Raw genomic sequence first — 24,187 nt, forward strand, 5'->3', positions numbered from 1 at the left:
GCCTCACTCACCTCAGATCGCTGGGACCCGCGGTTGTCAGGAATATGCCATACATTATACTAAAATGGGAATTCAGAAGCAAGACTCTGGTGACTTCAGATGGAACAGGCTGATCTGGACGTGCGGGAAAACTAGCTGTAAAATGGCAGAAAACTGCATATGGACCAGGGCCAAAGTACTACCAGAAGCAGCCCCTTGACAATTTAGGGACAGCATTTTTTCGCGGTACGTTTAGAATGTTCTTCTTAAAGTTTTTATCCCTATGTTATTTTACAGTATATTACTTTAAAATATCCATAAAGAAGTCCGTTTTAAATGACTCGACGAGTACATGGATACATTTTAAAGTATTGGATGTTTTTACCCAATTGTTTATGTATGCATGTATATTGGTTGTCATAGTGTAAAAGAAATAGAAACCTTAATACTGGTATGCAGGGTGCGTGCGATGGCTAAGGAGCCTAGGGCGAGACGGTGCTCAGAGCATGCCTTTGTGAGAGGTGTTCTGCGGGCTGGGCATGCGCAGAACGGTTTTCCTTTGGCCCCCCGCACATATCTATGGATACCCCCACCGCCGCCCACACACTGCAGCGGTGTTCATCTGCAGCGTCTGCGTCTCCTTATCCCTTAAGGCTGCCATTCTTTGTGAATACTGCGCACATCGCGTAACATAGAGGGAGGAAATGGCCGCGCAGGATTCTAATAAGGTTCGTTTCATCCTATCAATGATATTATCGTGCATACGGCGTTTATCTGCAGCGCCTTAATACTCTGCATTTGTAGCGGAAAGAACCGCCACTGGTGAATCATTCATTTATTTTAAAACGTATCATTCATTTATTTTAAAACGTAATCCACCAGCACATCTGGAATAAAGCCCCACACCGCTCTCCATCTTCTCCGGTGGGGGATGGCTTTGCACTGCTGAGACAGGTGCCAGGAGGCTTTCTGTTTTTATTAGAGACCTCCGCCGTGATGATGCCCGTTTGCCCCCCACATTTCGCCACTATAACACGCAAGTATTCGCGGACTGCATGGCTCAGAGGCAGAGCCTGAGCAGCTCAAGGTACGATTTTGAACTGGGAGTATTTTACTCCCTAGTTTGGGAGTAAAATGATGTTTAAGGGAGTAAAAAGGCAAGTCCCATTCCCAAGGGGAGTTTTTTTTTAAATAAGTGAGTGAATATGTTTTACATTCAAAACAGAAATGTTTTTTTAAGAAGTATTTATTTTCCATCAGTTATGTTTAGGTCTGCTTATTTAAGATTCAGATTCAATTTATGGCCGTCCTACTACATACTAGCTGGGGGGTGGGGGGGGGGGATACATACAGATTCTGCAGACTTGAAAACCAGTCTGAAACTTTACATCGTCTAGTTGCTGAATGTACCATGCTTACTAATAAGCGAAACCTTTACTTGAAACGTTGCTTCGATGAATTCAGAGTTTTAGACTCTGTTGTACTTTGGCAGCACACTTTCTCTACTGATCGCATGCCTGTCGGAATTGCCACGGTAACCTTTCTAGAAGCCTTAAATCGAGAAAAATATTCCAATGTAATGCCATAACTGGATGTTGATTTAGTTGTCACTATTATAATAACACATTGAACTTGCAAGAGCCAACCCCTGCTATTGTTAATCCAGTTTACCCTGTCCGGATCTCATTCATACTGCGGTTTCTAAAGTAATCTTATATGAGAATATCTTTTATTTAGTAATATTGAATACTACTGCAGATTTGCCAAAATATTTAGATCACTGCTTATCTGAAATGTCTTTACATCAATCAATATTGAACCTTTCTATATGCTAATTTTATTTTGTACGTAAAATCGTTATCTCTTGCTTTGGAATAATCTGCCGAATGCTGTCTCTTTGTTACAAACATTTTCAATGTTCTTTCTGTATTATTTATTTTAACTGTGTTGTCAAAAGTATTTTTTCTTTTGTATGTAATTTTCTTTCAAATTGTAAGGTTGAGTAATTGTCAGCCGAATCATAAAAAAAAATGTGTAGATTATTTTCCAGTAGGTATTCACCGACATTAAAAGAAACATGTTTACCTGTTCAGATAGTCATAATAGTTTCTTCCTGTTGTTCTATGTGCACCACTGGCCCAGACATGTTCATCGAGCTGTGTGGGTGAAAGGGGAACAGACTCCTTCCCATGTGTCTTTCATATTTTTAGTTAGGAGTATTTGTACTCCTTATTTTTCTTTTTGGGGAGTATGTGCCTATTTTTAGGAAGTAAGAGGTGATACACACCTTATCTATAGGATAGTGTGAAGCACACAGTTGTAGCACACTTTGCCTCTGCACTTTCTAGGTCGTCCTGTGGGTGTGTGTACAATTACTGTTTGTTTTGCCTTAAAGGCTCCATTCATGGGTGGTGTGTGATGTTCGGGTTGATAGCACTTCAATGACTCAGCGCTCGGGGGGGGGATGCTTTTCTGCATGAACTTTATTCTTAAACTTGTCCCACTGTACCTCGCCAACTTCATAAACTGTTTCTATTTTTTATTTTATTGCTTAAAACGCAGACATAGCTCGAGAGCAGAGGAGCTCTGTGCAGTGTGTCTGTAGCCAGGATTTGGGCTACCATCTTTTATCAGTAATAATAATTTGGCATTTATATAGCGCTACGAATCCTGAGGTATCTGAGCGCTGCTTATTATTACCCACTGTGTGTGGTGCTCATTTATCGACTTCGGAAAGATGAAAGGCTGAGTGCGGCCCTGCCCGGACTCGAACCTGCGTCAGCAGGCTCTGCACAGATGCCAAAGCGAGCGCTCTACTGGCTGTGCTATCAGACCACCATATGGTGTGGTACTGGGAGGTGAGTGAGGTCTGTGCATCATCAGAATGTACATCCATTGGAATTAGTCCTTGGTTCGGTGTTGCTGACAAAGCCAGGGTTTGGGAATTTGGAGAATTGGTTTTGCAGGGCACTTTACACGTGAAGGCACGGTGGAATCACTACGTGCAAGTCCGTACTGTGCATGCTTTTCACCCAAATCCACTTTTTTGGGCAAATATTAGTGGCAAACAGCATTTTAACACACAAAGTGACAGGCAGACTAGAACGCATACTGTCTTTCTTGGCCATACTAATGAATAACCTCAATATTTCTCCAATGTTGACCTCCACCCGCCATCTTTGGCGTTTTCAAATCCTATTGTGGCGTAGTCAGCGTGCAGGTGGCCAACGGATCCATCAATGGGCTGAGGGTTTTAGGTTTCAGGGGAAATCCACCTGAAAACCCACAAGCAAGCACATCCTCTGTTTCGGCTTGCGGTCCTTATGTGACTTCTTCTGGACCATTTGTATTTTGGTTGTTAAATGTGTGAATATAGAGGGCAAGAATGGTAGTACTCTATGCTGGTCTACCCTTGATGTATGCCCATTAGTAGCACAGAGGCACGACCAGTACATGATGTATGCCATGACCAAGGAGATACTCGCGCTGGCTTATCATCGACAATGTACTGTGCAAGCATCGATGGCGTGGCTTGTGAAACACTTGTAACTGTTATTTTTCACTGTGACGTGCGCCCCACTTTTAGTGGTACATGGCATATCATGGCAATGTTTCTTTTTTAAGGTTTTTATTTTTTAAAGTTGTATTTATTGAAGTAAAAATGTACATAGTAAATGCAAAACCGACACAGCAGAGATACATAAAAGTTAGCAATTTCCATTTAGAAACCATCTTGCTTTGTGTCAAAGCAAATACAAAAACTGAAGAAAGTGGCAGGGTTATCGCAGACTTTATCGTAAACATTTAGTGTATCCCCTCCTTTAAACTGAACCTTCTCATACTTTGGCGGCAATGCTTTCGCGTCCAACCACCAATCTATATAAGTTTGTGATTTATAAACCCCAGACCTAGCAGGGATTTTATGGAAAGATGTACTTACCGAATGCAGCCATTGGGCTACATGTGGGGTATGGGGTGGCTGATGAGTGGGGATGAGTAACAGGTACAGGGGAGAAACATAACTTCTGAGAGGGAGAAATAGGGTTGAGTGGAGGGAGTGATTCACAAGCTATTCCTTGAGGAGTAGAGTCTTTAGCCCCCTCCTGAAGTATAGAAAGGAAGGGGCAATGTTTTCAGCATTGCTAGCTTGTTCCAGAGACCATATGCAAAGCTGGAAAAGGCCCATTTCCTTTATTACGCCCCTCATGTAAGCCTTTGCGTCCATACTGGTGACACCATGGCTTCTGCTCGTACGCTGACCTCTGCTGATGGTGAGTGTCTTGTCCAGCTAGAGACGTGTTTTGGTTGTGATGCAGGCTGTCGTGAACATGATGAATGCTTGGACGGGAATCCAGGGAAGCTCCTTGAGGATGGGGCGATGTGGTTGCATTTTCTAATCTTATGATGAGGTGTAGCAGTATACCAGAGGAAAGGGATTGTTAGTACCAATAATGTCACAAGTTAGCAGAGTATTCGGGGGCCCATCGGAACCCTTCCCCCGTCAATCACGGAGAACTCATCCATGGGGCAAATAACTGTCTTTATTCTCCAAAAGACTGGGATCATACAGGAAACAACAAAATGCTTGGCAATCACAGCTCCTGAGCCCACGTCACTTGATTTTGTTTCTTAGTGACGTCACAGCCACCAACCCATCCCATAAACCCAAGGGCTGTATCCATTGGGTGGTTCTGGTGATATCACCTATCGAAATCCCCTATGTGAGTTGTTCCATTGTCCCTACGTCAGGTGGGTTCGCCTGAGACTTCCCCAAAAACTATCTATTACTTTGTTTCAGGGTCGTACGATGACCATTTGCCCCTGCAACCTTATACACCACCCCCAGGTTGGAGCGTCTGGATTGGCTGGAGTGGGTCTTCCCAGGCCTGGGACTCTGTTCTGTTCACAGCGCTCTGTGTACCTTTTCAAGGTAATGGTTAAGACTGTGGGCCTCATCACGAGTCTGGCAGTAACCCTTAAATCCGGCAGTCGTGCTATTACAGCCGGATTTAAGGGTCCGCCAGATCAGGGCTTTGGCGGATTTCTCCCCAGCTCTGAGCTGGGGGGAAATCTGCCGAAAATTCGCGCTATTACCGCCGGCGGGAAATCCGTCGGCGGTAATAGCACGAAAATTCCCCATTGAGCCTAATGGGGAATGGGGCATTCCTGAATAGGCTCAGTGGGGAATGGGGAATTCCATTACCACCAAACCCGTGATCCGGCGCTAATAGTGCTGGGGGGCTTGGCGGTAGGGATAATACCGCCGGCGGTAACACCGCCAGCGTTACCAGCCAACTCGTGATGAGGCCCTGTGTGTCCCAATTGTTGCCACTGATATAACCACCTAGCCTGGGAGAGTGCCTGCAGGTTTTAATGCTCTGTAGACAATGCGTGTATCCGTCTTGTCTGCTACATTGGGAACCTCTCCTGTTCCCACCATGAATCTAAGGCCGCCGCGGGGCCGCCGAAAAGCGCATTCGCGATGCCGCGTTTGCTAAAACAGCTGAGGAGGGCTTAAGGCCTACCTTAAGGCATGCAGGGCAGCATTGGAAGAGTACTGCTCCAACAGTAGATGGAGGCAGCTCCTGCTCCTCCAGGCTCCAGATGAGATATGAATATCGACATATTATATTCCTAGTCGGTCTTGTTGAAAAGCTTTAACAAAGGATTAGAATCATTTATCATATCATTTCAAATGTACCGGCATGGCTTGCTGTGAACATTGGCTTGTTGTCTGATGTCAAACCCTCTGTTTCAGGCTCTGGTTACATTCCACGAGGTTGCAGCCTATTTCTCTGAGGAGGAGTGGAAAGAGCTCAAGGAATGGCAGAAGCAGCTTTATAAGAATGTGATGCTGGAAGTTCACCAAGCCTTGATCTCACTGGGTAAGTCATATGGCCTGTACTTCTCATACTTACTGTTGCAAAGATATTTAGCTCAGTTTCATGCATGCTCATCATTAATGATTCTGATTAGGACTCGAAACACAGCATTCTTGGCAATTTTACAATACTCTTTGCAGAGATGCCCCCGGCGAGAGGGGGTATTCCCCGCTCCAGCTCCACATTTACATCTCTTACCACTTACTAGATAGCAAGGTTTCCAACAATGTCATTATTGATCTTTCAGCCTATTACAGTGCACAATATGCAGTGAATATCTACTGGCATTGCTTGGAAAAAGAGATGCAAAATGGAGTATCAACGGTGAGTGCAAATTACAGAGGAAGCACGTGCTCAGCAAGACACAACTTTATAGTCTTTATTTAAACACGTTAGTGCATTATTTGTACAACGATCCTTTAAATCCATTACACATTGAGACTCTATTGGCAAACAAGGACTTTAACAGCCAAGGAACATATTAGAATTTCAGTAGGTCGTATAAAGGAACTCTCATTGATGCTTGCTTTATTTTATCCATGTGTCTAAACAGATTTTCTTATGGAATTTATTTATTTTATACATTTATAAAGCGCACAAGGCAGCCCTTTGGCCTCTTGGCGCTGTGACAGGTAAGCTTACTTATTTGCAGATGTGAAACAGACACATGAAGTGTGAGCATGAAGCAGTCCGAGGTGCGGAAGGTTACAGGCGAACCTGGTAGCTGCTAGCAAACTGTCCACGAGTTAATAATGCAAGGGTATTATCGAGTTGGCAGAGTGGCGCGGGGAAGCGCGTATGTCTCTTAGATGAATAACCTGGTTTTCAGTGCATTGCGGAAGGCAAAGTGAGAGGGTTCATTCCTGAGGGAGGGTGGCAGGGCATTCCATTGTTTGGAGGCTTTGAAAGGGAAGCTGGCACCACCCGCCTTGGCACGTGTAACCCTGGGGGTGTAGAGCTGGTTAGCGTAGTGCGCTCTTGTGGGCCTGGTTGAGACTGCTCTGACTATCTTCTCTGACAGGTATGCTGAGGCTGTGTATGTGAGGCATTTGTGAGGTGATGGCAAGTGTCTTAAATGGATGCATTCCTTTACAGGAAGCCAGTGTGCAGTGCATCTAGCATCTGAGATGTGTTCCCTCGTTGGTATGTTGAGGGCAGCACGGAGGGTGTATTTTGAATAATTTGCAATCTGTTGACATTTTTAGCTGAGGTGCCAGCTAAAAGAACATTGCAGTAGTCTAGCCTTTGATCCTATAGTGGCTCTTGCAATGGCAAGACAGTTCTGAGTAGATAAGAATGGTTTTACGGCATTAATAAGCTTGGTGGAGTACGCTGCTGAGGATGCAATAGCGTTTACTTGGCGTGACGTGCAGAGTGTGGAATCCAGGTAGACGCCAAGGGTGTTGATGGCTTAAGAGACCGGAATCTGATTGTTGTCGACAGTGAAGGAGGTGTATTGCAAATTGAGTTTGTTGAGAGTTTCCTTGGGACCTACTAGGATAATTTCGGTTTTCTCTCCGTTTAAGCAGAGCCCGTTATCCACCACCCAAGCCTGGATGGTGGCGTAAACTGCATCAAGTGTTCTGGAGTCTGCTTCGTATGTGCCGGTGAGAGTCAAGAGGACCTGAGTGTCGTCAGCATAGTTAGTTACGCTATGCCAAACACATCCAGGATCTCAAAAGGTGGCTTCGTAAAAATATTGTAGAGAGTGGGAGCAATGCAAGAACCCTGCGGGACTCCACAGTGCATAGTAGTAGGTGCTGCACAGGCCTGGTCTGAGAACACTCCCATGGCTCTCCCTTCAAGAAAGGAGGAGATCCAGGAGGTGGCTTTGAGTGAGAACTGAGCAGCAATAGTGAGGTGTTTGCAAAGTGTCTTATGGTCCACTAGGTCAAATGCCGCAGATGGATCGAGGAGGAGGGGTAGTGCTGTTTTCCCTTCATAGATAATTTCACAAAGTTGGGTTTTTAAATCTAGTATGGCAGATTCAGTACCATGACCTGGGCGGATGCCAGATTGACGCTTACTCAGAATGCAGTTAGTTTCCAGGAAATGTTGGACCTGAGTGTATGCTGCTTTGTCCACGATCTTTAAGAGGAAATGCACTATGGTGATGGAACGGTAGTTGTTGGGGGAGGTAGGGGCAACAGAGTTTTTTTTTTTAGGAGCAGGCATACCCAGGCTTCTTTAAGGCATGGGGGGAACCACACCAGTTGTGAATGAGGCATTTATAAAAGCGGTGAGAAACGGGAGTAGGGTAGTAGCGCAATCTTTGATAATATTGGCTGGTCAAATATCCCCTTTGCAGTTGGACGGTTTAATGTGTTTGAGGAGTGTGAGAATTTCAAGGTCAGTTACGTCTTTGAAGGTGAAGCCTAGATTAACCAGGCTAGGAGTGTTGGTAGGAGGAGTGTAGGGAGGTGGAGAGGAAGGTTTTTTTTGGCTAGTTTTGATTTTGTTTTGTAGAAGGAATATCTTGTTGATCATGGCCGACTGAATGCTGTAGCACCAATATTCATGACTTGAGTGATAGGTGCCGACTTCACTAGTTCCCTGAAAATGGCAAACATCTCTTGATGATTGCACATTAGAAATTCTAGTGTTAAAGGAGTTGGATTTCACAATGATGATAGCCTTGTTATATTGAGTAGCTATCACGTTGAATTCTTTTTTTGGGGTTTCTTGGGGGTTTGATTGTCATTTGTAGAGTGCAGTTCGGAGGTAAGGGAACAACGATGCCGGTAAAGAAATACCGGCATCGATTACCGCTACGGGATATTCTGACCAGCCCGACCGCTATTAGCGGCATCGTAATGTACGATGCCGTTAATAGCGGACTGGGCGCGCGCACGCGACGCCCATGCCAGCATTAGCGGCATGCCGTAAACTGGAGTTATTCACAAGTGAAGCGGACATGCAAATAACGGCCTCATGAAGGCGGAAAAAGTGGTTACCGGCATGCCGTAAATACCGGCATCACCGACCTACCGTAAAATGCTCTGAGTAGTTTTCCCAACTGCCACAGGTGCACACAATCAGCACAGGTGGAGGCAATGGAGTCAGGCCCAGTACAAAAGGAACACACCCACACACCACACCCCCTCCCACACCAAGATGATTCCAATAGTAGTAGCATTACTGGAGCTGGAGGACTTGCTTGCATTTCCACAACATCAACAACAACAACAACACGTGCCACCACAGAGGAGACTCAGGAGGAGAAGGAGGAAGAGACAGGCCCAGCATGCCCCACCAGTGCAGCCACCGTTACCACGCCAGCAGCCCCCAATCCCTCGCATCAGAACCGGTCCTTTCAACCTAACCCCTGAGCAGATCCACACCCTGTACCGTCTGGACCCGGACACCATCACCACCATAGTGGACCTGATACACAATGACATAGTGAGCCTCATTGAAATACCACCACCAACCCCCCTCTACTGAAGGTAGTGTCTGTGCTCCACTTCCGTGCCACAGGCACATACCAGCACACAGTGGGGCACATGCATGGCATATCACAACCCTTTTTTTCCCGGATTCTGAACCAAGTGTTGGATGCCCTCCTCAAGCACACAAGGGACTACATATCCCTACCACGGACTCCCCAGGAGGTATTTGATACAAAAGTTGCCTTCCATGCACTGGCAGGCATGCCAAATTGTGTAGGTGCCCTCGACTGCACCCATGTGGAGTTGGTAGTCCCGCATGCCATGGAGGTGGTGTACCGCAACCGCAAGCAACACCTCTCCATCAATGTGCAGATGGTATGCGAAGCCAGCAAGATCATCACACATTGTTGTGCCCGATATCCAGGATCATGACTCTTTGGTCCTGCGGAACTTCACGCTACCACGCTTCATGGAGCGACATGCTGGATGATGTACCTGGCTGCTTGGTAAGTAGCAGGACTGGAACATGGCATTGAAATGGGGGGAGAGATGCACACACCACCATGCTGCCAATGTTGATGTGAATGCACAATGTGTATATCACTGAAAACTGTGCCCCAAACCATCACAAACTGTACATGATACTCAAATCCCATATGAATGAAGTAAGGTCGACACCTATCACTACGTGACTAACAGGAAACCATCATCACACATTTCTATTAGGGCTCTTTTCCCCAATGTCCTGTAGGCCAGGCACTCTGTGTGTGATGTCAGAAGGCAAACTAATCACCTGCTAGGATCACGACAATCAGGATTCTGTCCCCTCCACGGCACTGAAACAGCCCTGCTAGACCTCAAGACTAAAATTGAGGAACTAAAGGACAATGGCAAAACCACCCTGCTACTACTGCTGGACTTGTCAGCAGCCTTCGACTTGGTGGACCACGCAGTCTTATGCAGCCACCGAAGACTCGCTGCCACCTTCACTGGAGAAGCCATTGCCTCGGTGCAATCCTTTTTAGCCAATCGGACAATGAGAGTTTTCTCTACCTCCTCTTGCGCTGATCCCATCCAAATTTCCTGCGAGTCCCACACGGATCCTGCGTCTCACCAACGATGTATAACATCTTCACTAAGCCACTATTTGACAAGTTGGACAGAGTGGGTGTCACCTACACTAATTATGCAGATGACACACAGATCCTTTCGGGCAACTATGAAGAGGACTTGGCTATGGTGAACAAAATATACACCCTCATTCAGGCATGGATGGCAACCCATGGCCTCTGCCTGAATGACGATAAGACTGAGATTCTACTTCTCGGATCTAATTCTAACTTAAAAAAACAAACTCCAAACTATACTTCTTTTAACATTGACAATAACATCATTAAGGCCCTGCCAGAGGTAAAAACGTTAGGATTCTACCTGGACTCCTCTCTCAACCTAAAAAAGCAAGTTAACTCTCTCTCCTCTACCACTGCCTACACTTGCAAACTAATCCGAGCTGCCAGACCATTCCTGTCTAGCGCCAGTTGGATTACCTTGGCCAATGCGCTCATCATGTCCCGACTTGATTACTGTAACGCCCTATACTCAGGAGCCAACAAGTATGTCACTGACAAACTTCAAAGATTGCAAAACAACACTCTTAGAGCAGCGTTGAACATACCTCATAGAGAGCATATCTCTAAATTTAGGTAAAAAAGGTCCACTGGCTAAAAATAAAAGACAGAATCCTCCTCAAAACGATATCCCTCACCTCTAAATGTCTCAACACCCTAGCACCTCCCTACCTATCGGAAAAAATCACTAGGAAAATCACTGCCAGACCACTGAGATCTGCCAACACCTTCCTGCTCGACATTCCCAGATTCAAACTCACCATGGCTGGAGGATCCAGCTTCCCAGTCAAAGCTGCACAAGTATGGAACACACTCCCTATTGACCTTAGATGCCCCCTTCCGTACACTAGATTCAGAATCAACGCCCTCAAATGGCTTCACTCTAATGACCTATAACTTCTTTCTCTCCCTGACTTGCACAATCCAAATGCCTGTGACTCACTTTCTTTGCACTCACAAGTGTAACCATAGGCCACCCAACTGATGTTTCACCTCATTTACTGTATTATACTCTCTCTATAATAATTACCTATACTGTATCTTGCACTGTATTTGTTTCTCACACTGTAATGTAATTTATGCACGTACCAACTATGTAACACTGTAACTAAGCTTCGAGTATTCTTGTACCGCTGCGCCCGGCTGCCTAAGGGCTTGGTGCGCATTATCAAATAAATAAACAAACAAACAAACAAACAAACAAAGGTCGCTTGTTCCAACAACAGGGATTGGACCATTTACAGCATGCTTCCTTTGGGCCAATTGACTGTGACATCTTTCCTTTATAAAGAATGGGGAACCCCCTCATTCATTCACTAATCTTTCTACTCTTACAACGGCAAGTATTTGCTGGAACTCTGGTGGGATTACGTCGGAACTCCAGAGTCCTCTGCCATAGATGTAGAGCGCGGAGCGGATGTAGAGTGCGGAGCAACTTTAGAGTGCGGAGCGGATGTAGGGTGCGGAGCGGATGTAGGGTGTGGGGCGGATGTAGGGCGTGGGGCGGATGTAGGGCGTGGGGCGGATGTAGGGCGTGGGGCGGATGTAGGATGTGGGGCGGATGTAGGGTGCAGGGTGGATGTAGGGTGTGGGGCGGATGTAGGGTGCGGGGCGCAGATGAAGTGAGTGTGGGGAGCGGATGAAGTAAGTGTGGGGAGCGGATGAAGTAAGTGTGTGGAGCATATGAAGTAAGTGTGTGGAGCGTATGAAGTAAGTGTGTGGAGCGAATGAAGTAAGTGTGTGGAGCGGATGAAGTGGGCGAAACATGTGATGCTTGTAGAACAGATAAGGTGGTTAGAACGGATGAAATGGGTGGAACGGGCCAAGTGGGTAAACCGGATGATGAGGGCGTAACATGCATAGATCGGTCGAAGTGCATGAGATGGAATACATGGAACTGATTGAACAGATAGAGTGCATTGAACTGATTGAGTACATGCAACGGATGGAAAGCATGGAGCAGATTGAGAGCATGGAATGGACACTGTACAAAAATGATTGGAGTGCATGGAACGGTTGGAGTGCGTGGAACTGTTGGAGTGCATGAAACGGTTGGAGTGCATGGACCGGTAGAAGTGTGTTCGATCACAAGCACCTAATGTAAACCACCTTATCACATCTCCATGCTTACTCTCTTCTATACACCACCATTCAACTAGAACACAGCGATACTATGACACATTCGGTATAGCTGTTCTCATACCAACACCTGCCTCATACTCCCCATCATCCTAATTAAACGCAGCTGGCTACACATCCTCCAGCCTAGGCGTTCTCCTCAGGCCTAACACAGCCAGAATCGGTCTGGATAACACCCTGCCAGAACAAACACATACACATGATCTCCCAACCACCACACCTAATTCTAAGAAGCAGCTATCATACGAATACCACACCTGCAGCACACATATCCGGTGCTCACACGCACCTTATGACTCTCTCTACTGACTTGAACTACAGTTCCCGAGGGCGTTCAACCTACCAGCGCCTTGAGATCATACCAATGGTACATTAGGCGTTATATAAATGCAAAGTAACATAACATAACATAACATAACATAGAGGTGCAGACAGAAGCCATCCAAGGCAGAGGCAAGCCGTATCCCCTAACCATCCCCAGCGATCAGTGGGGATGAACTTCTGCTGGCGGCACTGGAACTAAGACCCTGTTCGCTGGAGGTGAAGTATCCCCTCTACATGCCAGCCAAATCACTGAAGTGGGGTGCAGAATGGAAGGACTCTCTAAGCAACCCAGAAGTTCAGAAGCAACTAGCAATCCTGTTTCGACATTTTGAGAAATCTTGGATCCTGATCAACAGTGCTCGACTCATTTCTAGCTACCAACGGACCCGCATAGCTGCTTTTGGTACTTTTCAAACCTTCAAAGTGCTTGCTGCATTGCAAGCCATTCAAATGCTTCGAAGCGGACTGTCTCGTCTTGACCCATTCATGGCCTTTACAACGTAGGAGCAACTGATTTGAGTTCCAAGTTCCAAGTTCACTGATGGAAGACATCGACTTGCTCATTTTGAATGCTTACTAGACCCAATAGAGGCATTGTTTTGCCAGCAACTCAACCACTGCCCCGAACTGCTGAAAGCCATTGGTCAGGCATTTTGGACTCTGACTCGACCCATTGGGAGCCTGCATGTTTGAACCAACTTGATGCCACGGATAATGGGATTTATTTATTTATTTGTAAAGCACACAAAACCCACAGGCATCGAGGCGCTGGTTGCAGGGGGGGGTGTGGAGTAGAGGGGAGGGAAAGGGAAAGAAGGGAAAGGAAATTACAGAGGGTTTCATAACATCGTAGAGTCACAGCCTTATAGTCATTGAAAAAGGCTGGTCTTTAATTGCTTCCTGAACGACCAGTAACAGGCTTCAGATCGTATTTGGAGAAGGGGGTGGTTCCAGAGGTGGGAGGCGATGACTGGAAAACTGGAACCCCCACTTCTTGTGCATTTGAAGCACAGTGCCATTAGTCTGTGGCTGTAAGTGGATCTGATCTTGTAGGTCTTGAGGAGGTGACCTTGTTGAGTCTTTGTGAGAGGTAGGGGGGCGCCGTGTTAGTGAGACAGCAATGAGTGATTGAAAGGATTTTGAAGTTTATGCATTCTTTATCTGGAAGCCAGTCAGCAGCTCTTCTGAGAGCTGCTTCCTGATCACATTTAGATTGGTCAATGGCGGCCCGGATTGCATTGCTCTGGATAGTCTGGCGCTTGCGAAGGTTCCGTTCTGTTATGTCAGCTAGGAGAGATTTACAATAGTCTGACCGGGAGCCAATAGTGGCTCTTGCTATGGTCAGGCAGTCGTTTGAAGAGAGTAGGTGTTTGGTAGCATTCAAGAGTTTAGTGGTGTGGGCTGTTGATGATGCAAAAGAATTGACGTGCTGGGTCATACTGAGGCTTGAATCCAGGTGACACCAACCGTTTTAACGCTAGAGGAGACCAGGACGGTTCAGGCATCAATGTAAACAAGTGGTAGGATAAGTCCAGTTTGGCCAGACGGAACAGGGGGACAACAATCAATATTTCTGTCTTGTCATCATTCAGATAAAGTTGGTGAGAAGCCATCCAGGCTCAGATGATGTCATAGATGATATTAATGTTGCTGGAGTCCTGTTTCTGGTTGCCTGAGAGGGGGATGAGTATTTGGGTGTCAACAGCGTAGTTTGTGAATGATATACCCCGGGTGTCGTAAAGAGGTTTTGTGTAAACGCAGTATACAGTTGGGCATTGATTGATCGATTATTTATTATGTGCTTATACAGAAGTGTTATGGGACACCACAGGGGACAGGAGCTGGGTGGGCCACTGCATTTCCTGCTTAGACACAGGCAGTTCTGTCTGCGAGGAAGGAGGAGATCTACTCTACATCAGGTGAGGGGAAGTTGGCAGGGGTGGCGAGGTGGTGGCAGAGAGTCTGTTGATCGACCAGGTTGAAGGTGGCTGAGAGGGCCAGAAGGAGGAGAAGGGCGAGGTCATCTGCATCAGGGATATATATTTTTTAATTATTTGTTCATTTTTTTTAATTTTTAGTTTATTGCAAACCTTTCATAAACATTAGACATCAATTCATCATACACAACAAGAAAATCAAATTAACGTCCAACCTTACGAAGCACATCTTAAAATCTTTACAATCACATAATCCCTCCTCCCACCCAGTAAAACTTCTTCCAAGAATGTCATTACTGCAAGAATCAACGAGATAGTATCTCCAATTAAAAACCTATCCCACCATTTATCCCGATATAGCGAGGAGAAATCCTTTCCAACCTCCTTCATATGCTTCATTCTTAGCACCAAACCAGGGTATTCCATTACCAAATGTTTAGTTGACTCCATTATTTCCATTCTGGTACAATATCTACAAAAACCCTATGTTTTTATTATCTGTCTGCAGAAGGCACAACCTCTCTAGTAGGCAAAATATTAAATATTAAATCTTAAACGCATAAACAAATCTCGGTATCGGGTGCTGGGAAACCTACTAAGATAGCCCATGAGCTGATTAACTGATCTCCCCTCCGAAACCATGTTTAGAGACAGTTTACATTTTAACCCACTTTCTTGGCTATTTATCCAATCTTGGATATTTATCTTACAATAACCTTATCAGGAGTTTCCAGTAAGATTTGGTTTGATAGGTCCAAACTTAATAACTTATCCCAACAGCTTTGTTTCCAAATATCTAACCGCCAATCCCTTTTATCATGCTCCCTGTTACTCAATATCCTAAAAGGAGGAGGGGTATTCTCGTCAATGCACTTCTTGTATAGAGCCAGCGTTTTCCACCCAATCATAGATCCCAGGGATTGCAACCCCAACTAGTACGTAATTAAAGCAATTGTTAATGACTGCAGTAGATGCAAGAGTCGCTTCCGATAATAACTCTCCAATACCTCCCAAAACTGACTAGGTAGATTTAAGGCAGTTTCAGCTCCGTTAGAGAGGAAAGGAATCACCTTTTGTTTATTCAAGGTCACTACTGGTGTTATAGAAAATGTACCATACCTCCTCAGTCTCTTGCATTTTAGTCTTACAATCTCCACCAATTGAGTCTCGATAACACTATAATTAATAGACACTCCGAGGTATGTTATTTGATTGCGTGTTAGCTCTACCTCTTGCATGACTGAAAATGAGGCACACTCAGCTTGCTCTTCTGAGCTGCTGTTCCCAGGCTACGGAACTGGACTCCAAAATGATTCTAGTCCCATCCTGAATGACGGCGGATCTTCAGTGGTGGTCATCCTTCCTGGAGCCCTGCCCACAAGTAACGGTTAACTTCAGACTCCTCACTTGCAGGGTGGGGAGCTACACTGCGTCACCTCGAGGTGTATGATTTGTGGACGCCCCAAGACAGGCGGTCCCATATCAATTACCTAGAGCTCCTGGCAGTTTTTCTGACGCTCAAGGCTTTTCAACCCTCTATCTCCAACGGTGTGGTTCGAATTTGCACAGACAATTCCGTAGCGATGTTCTGCATCAACAAAGGGGGGTGGGCACCAAGTCTCCTCCTCTGGTGGACCTAGCTATACAAATTTGGAATTAGGCTATCCACCACAATGTCTGGCTTCAAGCAGTGCACAGTCCAGGTCACATCAATGTAGCCGCGGACTACCTCAGCCGCCAATCTGTGGCGAGTTACAAGTGGGAGATGAACACCGATGTTCTCACCAAGATCTTCCAGCAATGGGGTTCTCCACCGGTGGACCTCTTTGCAACGTCAACAAAGAGAAAACTTCCTCTTTATGCTTCCAGGGACGGGCCTGGAGTGTCTTCCTTGGGGGACGCTCTCAAGATCCCCTGGGACAACATGAAGGCTTACGCCTTTCCTCCTTTGCTGATGATTCATCAATCACTCTGGAAACTCAGGAGTGCTTCCAGCTGCACTCTCCTTTACATAGCTCCTTGTTAGCCAGCCAGGCCTGGTTTTTGGAACTGCAGCACCTGTCAGTGTGCTCCCAGATCAGGTTTCCGCAGATTCCCGATCTCCTTCACCAGAGCAATCACCAGTTGTGGCATCCCTTCCCACAATTCTTCAGCTTGACAGGGCAGCCTGGTACCTGAGTTCCGATCATTAGCACAGTTAAACCTCTCCGAAGATAACATGCGTATAATTCAAGCGTCACGTAAGCCCTCTACGAGAGCTCAATACAGGAACAAATGGCTCTGATTTTGTCATTGGTGTCTTGCTAAACAGCTTGATCCCAGACAGGCTTCTATTGACTGCATCTTGTCTTTTGTATCTGACCTAGCAGCCTCTGGCATTCATGTCTTATCATGCAGGACATACCTATCCGCCATTGTGGCTTATCTGTCCAAAGACAGTTGCTCTTTTTCACTGGCAAACCCAGTTAGCAAGAGACATTTTGCATTTTGCATCTTTTTCTGCCGGTTCGGCGCCCTCATCCCAAATGGGATCTGAATGTGGTCCTTACTGCCTTATGTCATAAGCCTTTTGAACCTACGGCCACTACAGAGCTCAAGTACCTTTCTTGGAAGGTGGCCTTTTTGATTGTGGTAACATCTGCGAGATGGATAAGTGAGCTTCAAGCTCTCTCTGTCGAACACCCATTTCTAACTTTTCACAAGGATTTGGTTGTGCTTCGCACTCACCCATCTTTCCTTCCCAAAGTGGTTTCTGAATTCCATTTAAACCAGTCAATATCTGTACCGGTTTTCTTCCCGAACCCGGTCTCCGATGCCGAGAGGGTTTTACACAACCTACGCCTCAGACGTGCCCTGTTCCGCCAAGGTATTTGTCATATTCTCTTTTGTGTTATCTTCTTCTAACATCTCAGAATAAGTAGATACGTTTTCTAAGGGGATATCCTCAAATTCAATCCCCTCATCAACACTCGCCATACCCTCGCTTTTAAGGATGGATGACGTTTCTTTCTCGTTCGAAGCTGAGGACCCCTCCACACCTAGTTTCCGCTGAATAGATTTTGTAACCTCTCGAGAGCCATTAGACTTCTGCTATTTTGCTCCTTGCTTATTCTTCACATTTCTTTTCCATTTGATGCCTTCCTTGTGATTGTTGATATTTCGATTGCTAAAATCGAAAAAGGTCTGCTTTCAATATATTTCTCATAAGGGTCATGCAGGCCCGGCCTACCCGGTTCCCCCAATCCTATAGGAGATTTTAAACAGATGACAAAGTCAGTTACGACTGTCGGCACCTGGTCAGTTGTTCTCCTTTCAGGCCTCCTCATTGGAAGTTGAATATTTGTCCTCTTAACCTTTGCGTCCAGGGACATCTTCTCAGGCAGAGGCGGTGCCTCCTCGATCTCAATAGGCTCCTTCCTCCTTACAGTTCGGTCCTTTTTCTCCTTTTCCTGAAGATCTTTTTCCTGTGCTTCACTGGACCATTTCATGGCCTCCAGGAGGTAGACCATTACCATTGTCTTGTCCGGCGCCTCACCTTTGGTCAGGTCAAAGGGTCTTGCTTGCCATTGTGCAGACAATTCAGCTTCTCTAGCCAGATGCAGCTGGGTAGCTCCTGAAAGTGATTCTGCGCCTCCCATTTTTGGAAGGATCGTTGACAAAAGAACTTCCTCATCCTTTACAGTCTCATGCAGGGACTCATATAGCTTAGTGAAAGGGTTTAAGGTTATTGATAATGCAGCCATCACATTATTCTGGATTTGAGCCAGGGGTGAGTCGCATTTGTTGGTTGTCATGAGAGTCATTAGTCATGAGTTGAGAAGTGTCTCCAGCTAAGGAAGAGGAAGAGGCAGTGGAGGCTTGTTGTGCATCCATAGTCATCCTTGCCTTTTCTCCTGTTAACAGATCGCCCACGTCCACTGATGCACTGACAGGCGATCGAAGTGGATTACCTTCCTTCCGCGGCTCGACAGCATCAGCTTTTTCCAGTACAGTGCTACCAATCAGCTGTTTGCTCATAGAAGTCACATCGGTGTTGGTTCTCCAAGCATTAGATGTTGAACAGGTTTTGGAGAAAGAGTCACTCAGCCTCCTTTGCGAATCCATAGTAGATTTAATGTCCTGAATATCACACTGAAAGCGAGCCGCCAGACCAGCATATTGAATTTCAAGAGGACCAGCTTCAACACCCACTATTGCTGACTCTGGTCTGAGTTGCTTCATACTGGACTCAGACCCTTGAAGGCAGTCATATACTAGAGACTCCGGGCGAGCAAATGCCTCTTCCAGAACACATTATCCTCACCCAGTCAATAGACCCGTTCATTGGAGGCATAACTCCTTCTCGATCTCCCTCACTGCCTGGTAGCCATACAAATATTCTGAGTATATTGGTGTCTCTTTAAAACTCTCTCTCCTCGGTTGAAACTCATTGATCATGTCTTTCTTTGGTACCGTTATGAGGGAAGCACTACGGGTTAGAGGAGCCTTGCCGGTAGCATACCTTCCCACTTGGTTGGACTGGGTTTGGGGCTGAGAATCTCCAAAGCCAGTGTGTTTGACCGGCAACTCGGAAGCACCCTCCTGTGTTTTTTCATCAGGCCTAGTGAGTGGCTATGAGGGCTCCTCCCCTCCTGATGCCAATAGTGGATCACCTCTCAATGGAGGTAGCCCATTAGGAGCCCCCCGCTGAATTTCAGTGCGCTGGTAGTCTCATTTAGACTGGGCGCTTCCTCCTCTCTTATCTTGACTTGCCGGCGGGTGCAGGGGCCGTTAGCCATAGTTTGGCTTTCTCAGTTACACAGCCTAATAGGCTGAGAAAGTCAAGATTGGAGACACAGGGAAGAGACAGCCCAGTTTGCTGGCATACTGAAACAGGGCGTGTGAGGGGGCAGCTATAACCACACGGCCAACGTCCTAAGTCACAACTTTCAGTCGTTCACCTCTAGCGCAGCCTTTAATTAAAGACTCTTAACTCACCAAGCTTCAGTCTCCCAGAGTAGCACACCTTGCTGGAGTTCGCCTTTTTGGTCTACCGGTCTAGGCTATAGGTTTTGTAGGGTGACTCTGCCTCATCACTGCACCTCCCAGCAACTCCCGGTGCAAAACAATAATTATGTCAGATCCCTCCGCAAGGGGTATTCCAATCACAGACATCATCTGTTGGTTTTTAAGGTGTAGTAGGTCTCACTCGGTGCCATGACCATGTCAAAAGCTGGATTGTCTTGGGATGAGGATGTTGTAGAGGATTGAATCTACTTGAATAACTGACAACTGGCTTGACTGCGGCAAGAACACCTAGAAGTCCTGCTCAACACTGTCGAGCGCCAAGGAAAGAACAAAGGTACTGTGAAGAGGTCCTGCCCAACTGATCCACATTTTAAGGCCATACTGACTTTTAATCCCTCCTTTCCTACCTTGTTCTTCAAAGAGCTCCTTCAGCAGTGACTTTGTGCACCTTCCTTTATTGTGTGCTGATGTGTGTGTAAGCTGTACAGAACCACCACTCTAACCCCCACCTAAGAGTGAAGCCAGACTGCTTAGTCACAGCTGCCATTGCAAGAATAAGGATTTACCTGGTGGCAACGCTGCCTAACACTAATTTGGTCTTTACAAGCCCTCACCAGAGGCCTTGTAAACAAAATCACCCAATTAGGTACCAGGAAACCTTGGCTTTTTAGAATAATCTCAGAAATATTCTCATCAAGATAGAATAAAGAGAGTTTTAGGAAAGGAACAGATATGGCAGGGATTCTCCAATGAAACAAATGACCAGAAAACAGTTAAAATAAAAAGTATTCCTTTGTTTAGCATTGCCACTCCATGTACCTGCTTAGCCCCTCTTTCCACAGGGATCTTACTTGGTCACTTGAGCAGTGAGTGTCTAATGTACTCGCCCAAGTGGGATACCACAGAACAATTAACACACACATAATGGTTCAGTATGTCTTTATTCATTTTCTGCAGAACAAGGAAATTCTTGGGAAACCATGCCAATGGGCAGGGGCAACTAAGTCAGTTAAAAGGGGTTCCTATGCTAAATGGCTTATGGACTAGTCCTTAGTCTAACATGCACAGTTCAAGGGTGCCCATGCTCAGAACAGCGTTTCTCAGTCACTCTCTCTCCTAAGTCTATCCTAAGTTGTTTTGATACTTTGATCTGCTCAGAGTGGCTTGGCCAACACTTGCTCTGTCCATCAGCTTTTTCTTACTTCTCCCACTTCCATAGCACCCCCAATGCACATTCACTCACAGGTTTGTACAATTGTTAAAACCGCGCGTACAGGCGTTGACACCATTACCTCAAGATGGATTCCTAAACTATGGGGGGTTTCTGGAAGTGCTTGGATAGAGGCCATAGATCAGCTAGGGCTATTAGTTGAAGACCGACAATTGTTTCTGCTGCGCTTCTACTGACAACGCCTTGCTTTTGATGAGGTGAATTAATTAGATGTGTGTGTGAATGTATCGCCCGCTGACCTGTGCCATAGCCATGCTTTCTGCTTAAGATGGCGGCATCTGTGAGCTCTCTGATGCACCTCTTCCATGCTACCCCCTCAGCACATGCTCTCGTTTGGCAAAACACACTTACCAATACACATGAGAGTGAAGTGCTGTCTGTTCAAAGTTATTGAGGCGTCAAAGTCAGGATACAGGCAGAAACATGCCAGAAACATCACAAACCATTGTCTCTGCCAAAATGTAGGATTACATGCAATTAAATAATGCAAGTGCTCTTTTTGAAGAGTTTATATTTTTATTATTAGATTGATTATTGTACTGCAATGACGTGTATTTCAAAAATCCTGTAACAGTAAATAAAGGATAACTGGCCTAACCTTTGTTAAAACCTCTGCATAATTTACTTTTAAGTGACTATGATATCATCTCTGTTTGAATAACAGGCTATAAAATTGTTAATCCTGACATTTTACTCCGGATTAATAGAGAAAAAGAGATTTGCATCCAGGATCCTCAGAATCAAGATGGCGGAGCAGAACCGAATGACCTCACCTTGTGTAAGTACCTTTCTTTCAGAGCGGGTAACACCTGCATAGATACAAAGATGAATGGGTACTGTCCAGAGATAATGGCAGCTGGCCCTACCTATCCCCCCACCTCCCTGTCTGAGGAATACAATGTACATGTGGTCAGCCATGAAAAAAGAAGTAAGGCTGGATGTTACCGTGCAATAATATTCTAATCGAATAATCAAACATGATATCACTGCTGTCATTTTGATACTCTTGAATGACCATTTGATTAACCTTTTTCTGAGTGCATCCTTCCCTTTATTAGTGGCGTTAATTTTAATTAGACCTTTTGTGTATATGTTTAGGGACTTGGGGTGTCACCCTAAATTACTCAGGGTAATCCAGACATGGACCCCATGCTCACTGTGCTTTTAGAGGCACAGCTTCACCTCACCCTCCCGAGTGGGAACCTACTCAGAGAACAGGTCATGTGGCCGTGTTTGTCCTTGGTAGAGGGGCTCCTAGACCTTTTGTATATATGTTTAGGGACTTGGGATTTCACCCTAAATTACCCTGGGTAATACAGACGCGGACCCCTTGCTCACTGTGCTTAGAGAGGCACAGCTTCACCTCACCCTCCCCAGTAGGAACCTACCCAGAGAACAGGTCATGTGGCCGTGTTTGTCCTTGGTAGAGGGGCTCCTAGAGCTTTTGTATATATGTTTAGGGACTTGGGGTTTCACCCTAAGTTACCCAGGGTAATCCAGACACGGACCCCTTGCTCACTGTGCTTAGAGAGGCAAAGCTTCCCCTCACTGATGAGGCCTGACTAGGCTGAAAGACATGTTTGGGGTTTCCGTTGGTACCCTTGTTTAGAGGAGAATTACCTAGCATTTTGCTGCTGGACAGCCCAAGTTGGTGGACCAGACTGATATGCAAATTAATATTTCTCCTCTGTGTAAGGTGCAGTGAGCTAAAACTTGATTGTAGACCCTCCCGAGTGGGAACCTACCCAGAGAACAGGTTATTTTGCTGTGTTCATTCTCGATAGCGGGGCCTCCCAGACCATTTGTGTACCTACAAGTTTGATGGTTTCAAGGGCAAGAGGTTTAGGGAGTTCCATCATGGAACAGGACTCCTTGTCCCCATTAGAGGAGTCTCTCCCTGTGAGGTCGCTTTTTCCGCCACCCCTATGGGGTATATTGCGTAATAGGCACACCTGCCTAGCCTCAAAGAGAAGCCACCCCGCCCGGGGAGAAGTGACGTGATACCATGAATCACATACCTTTCCCCTAATGGAATTGCCTTCCCCATCTTAAATGAGAGGGAATCTATGTTCCTTTGTTCCTTCCCTTTCCTATGTTCAACAGGAAACCAATATGTTATGAGATCTAAAAACCAACGCATAATACAAGGATTGGTGTCTTTCCTCAAACTTGACCAAGTCAATGGAAAATGGTCCGTCACTAGTCAGAATTTGATACCTGTAAGATAATATTTTCAGTAGGTGATGGCCCATTTAATGTCTAAGGCCTCTAGCTCAATAATGGCATAGTTTGTCTCCCGAGAAAAGAGTTTCCTGCTGATAAACAGAATGAGGTGCTCTACTCCCTCATACTCTTGTGACAGGACCGTACCAAGTCCTACCTTGGACCCATCTGTCTGCAAAATACATTCCATATTAAAATTAGGGGCCTTAAGAAAAGGTTCACAACAGAGTATGTGTTTTAGCATGTCAAAACTGTCTTGATCTTGTTTTTCCCATTTCAGTTTCTGGGGTTCCACGTTCTTACGTTTATCCATTAGACCTCCAGTGATACTACAATACGTAGGGATACATCTGCGGTAATACCCAGTTAACCCCAGGAATCCCTGAAGTTCTCTTTTTGTTTCAGGGGGAGATGGCTCTTGGACAGCTTTTACTATTTCTAGTTGGGGTTGCACCTGCCCATTGCCCAGGAAGATCCCCAGGTACTTGATGGCTGACTATGCAAGATGGCATTTTTTGTGGTTAGCAGTCAATTCAGCCTTTCTTAGAGCCCTTACTGTTTCACATAGATGGAAAAAAAAAAATATATATATATATTTTTTTTTTATTTCCTTGAATTTTAATCAAAAAGAAGTTTTTAATTTTTACAAGGGTTTTCGAAACTTAAAGAAACGTAAAGATACACGAAGCAAAACGTGTTTTCCTGAGTCCTGTGTCCTTTCTTCTCTTATCGCCATTCTATGTCAAAAGGAACCAGCGTCCGCCTCTTCGACTGCAGGATCGATGTCAGACTTTTCTCCGACCTTGAGTTGCCCTCTATATGTGCCAGGATGGTTTATCGTTTGAAAGGCTGATTCTATTAGCTTCACCATTGTCAGAGTCCATCGTGTTGTCTCTCATGAGATTAGCCTGTTCCACACAGCTTCTTCATCTAGCGTTATCGCCACTTG

General features: G+C 45.6%; 1 protein-coding gene across 4 annotated transcripts in view; it reads left to right on the forward strand.

Annotated features, from left to right (window-relative positions):
* Positions 1-553: 553 nt before the first annotated feature.
* Positions 554-24,187, forward strand: part of LOC138580124 (zinc finger protein 25-like) — a 97,097-nt gene continuing 73,463 nt past the window's right edge. For 2 of the 4 annotated variants that reach the window (XM_069650417.1, XM_069650420.1), the window contains exons 1-3: positions 554-707; positions 5,738-5,864; positions 21,680-21,793. In XM_069650417.1, coding sequence (XP_069506518.1) covers positions 684-707; positions 5,738-5,864; positions 21,680-21,793 — 265 coding nt within the window. In that variant the 5' untranslated portion in view covers positions 554-683. Of the gene's footprint in view, positions 708-921; positions 1,067-5,737; positions 5,865-21,679; positions 21,794-24,187 lie in introns of those variants that run through there. The other 2 variants (XM_069650419.1, XM_069650418.1) reach the window with 2 other exon arrangements.

This window comes from Ambystoma mexicanum, chromosome 3p (assembly GCF_040938575.1).
Source record: "Ambystoma mexicanum isolate Mex_15411 chromosome 3p, UKY_AmexF1_1, whole genome shotgun sequence".
NCBI classification, from domain to species: domain Eukaryota; kingdom Metazoa; phylum Chordata; class Amphibia; order Caudata; family Ambystomatidae; genus Ambystoma; species Ambystoma mexicanum.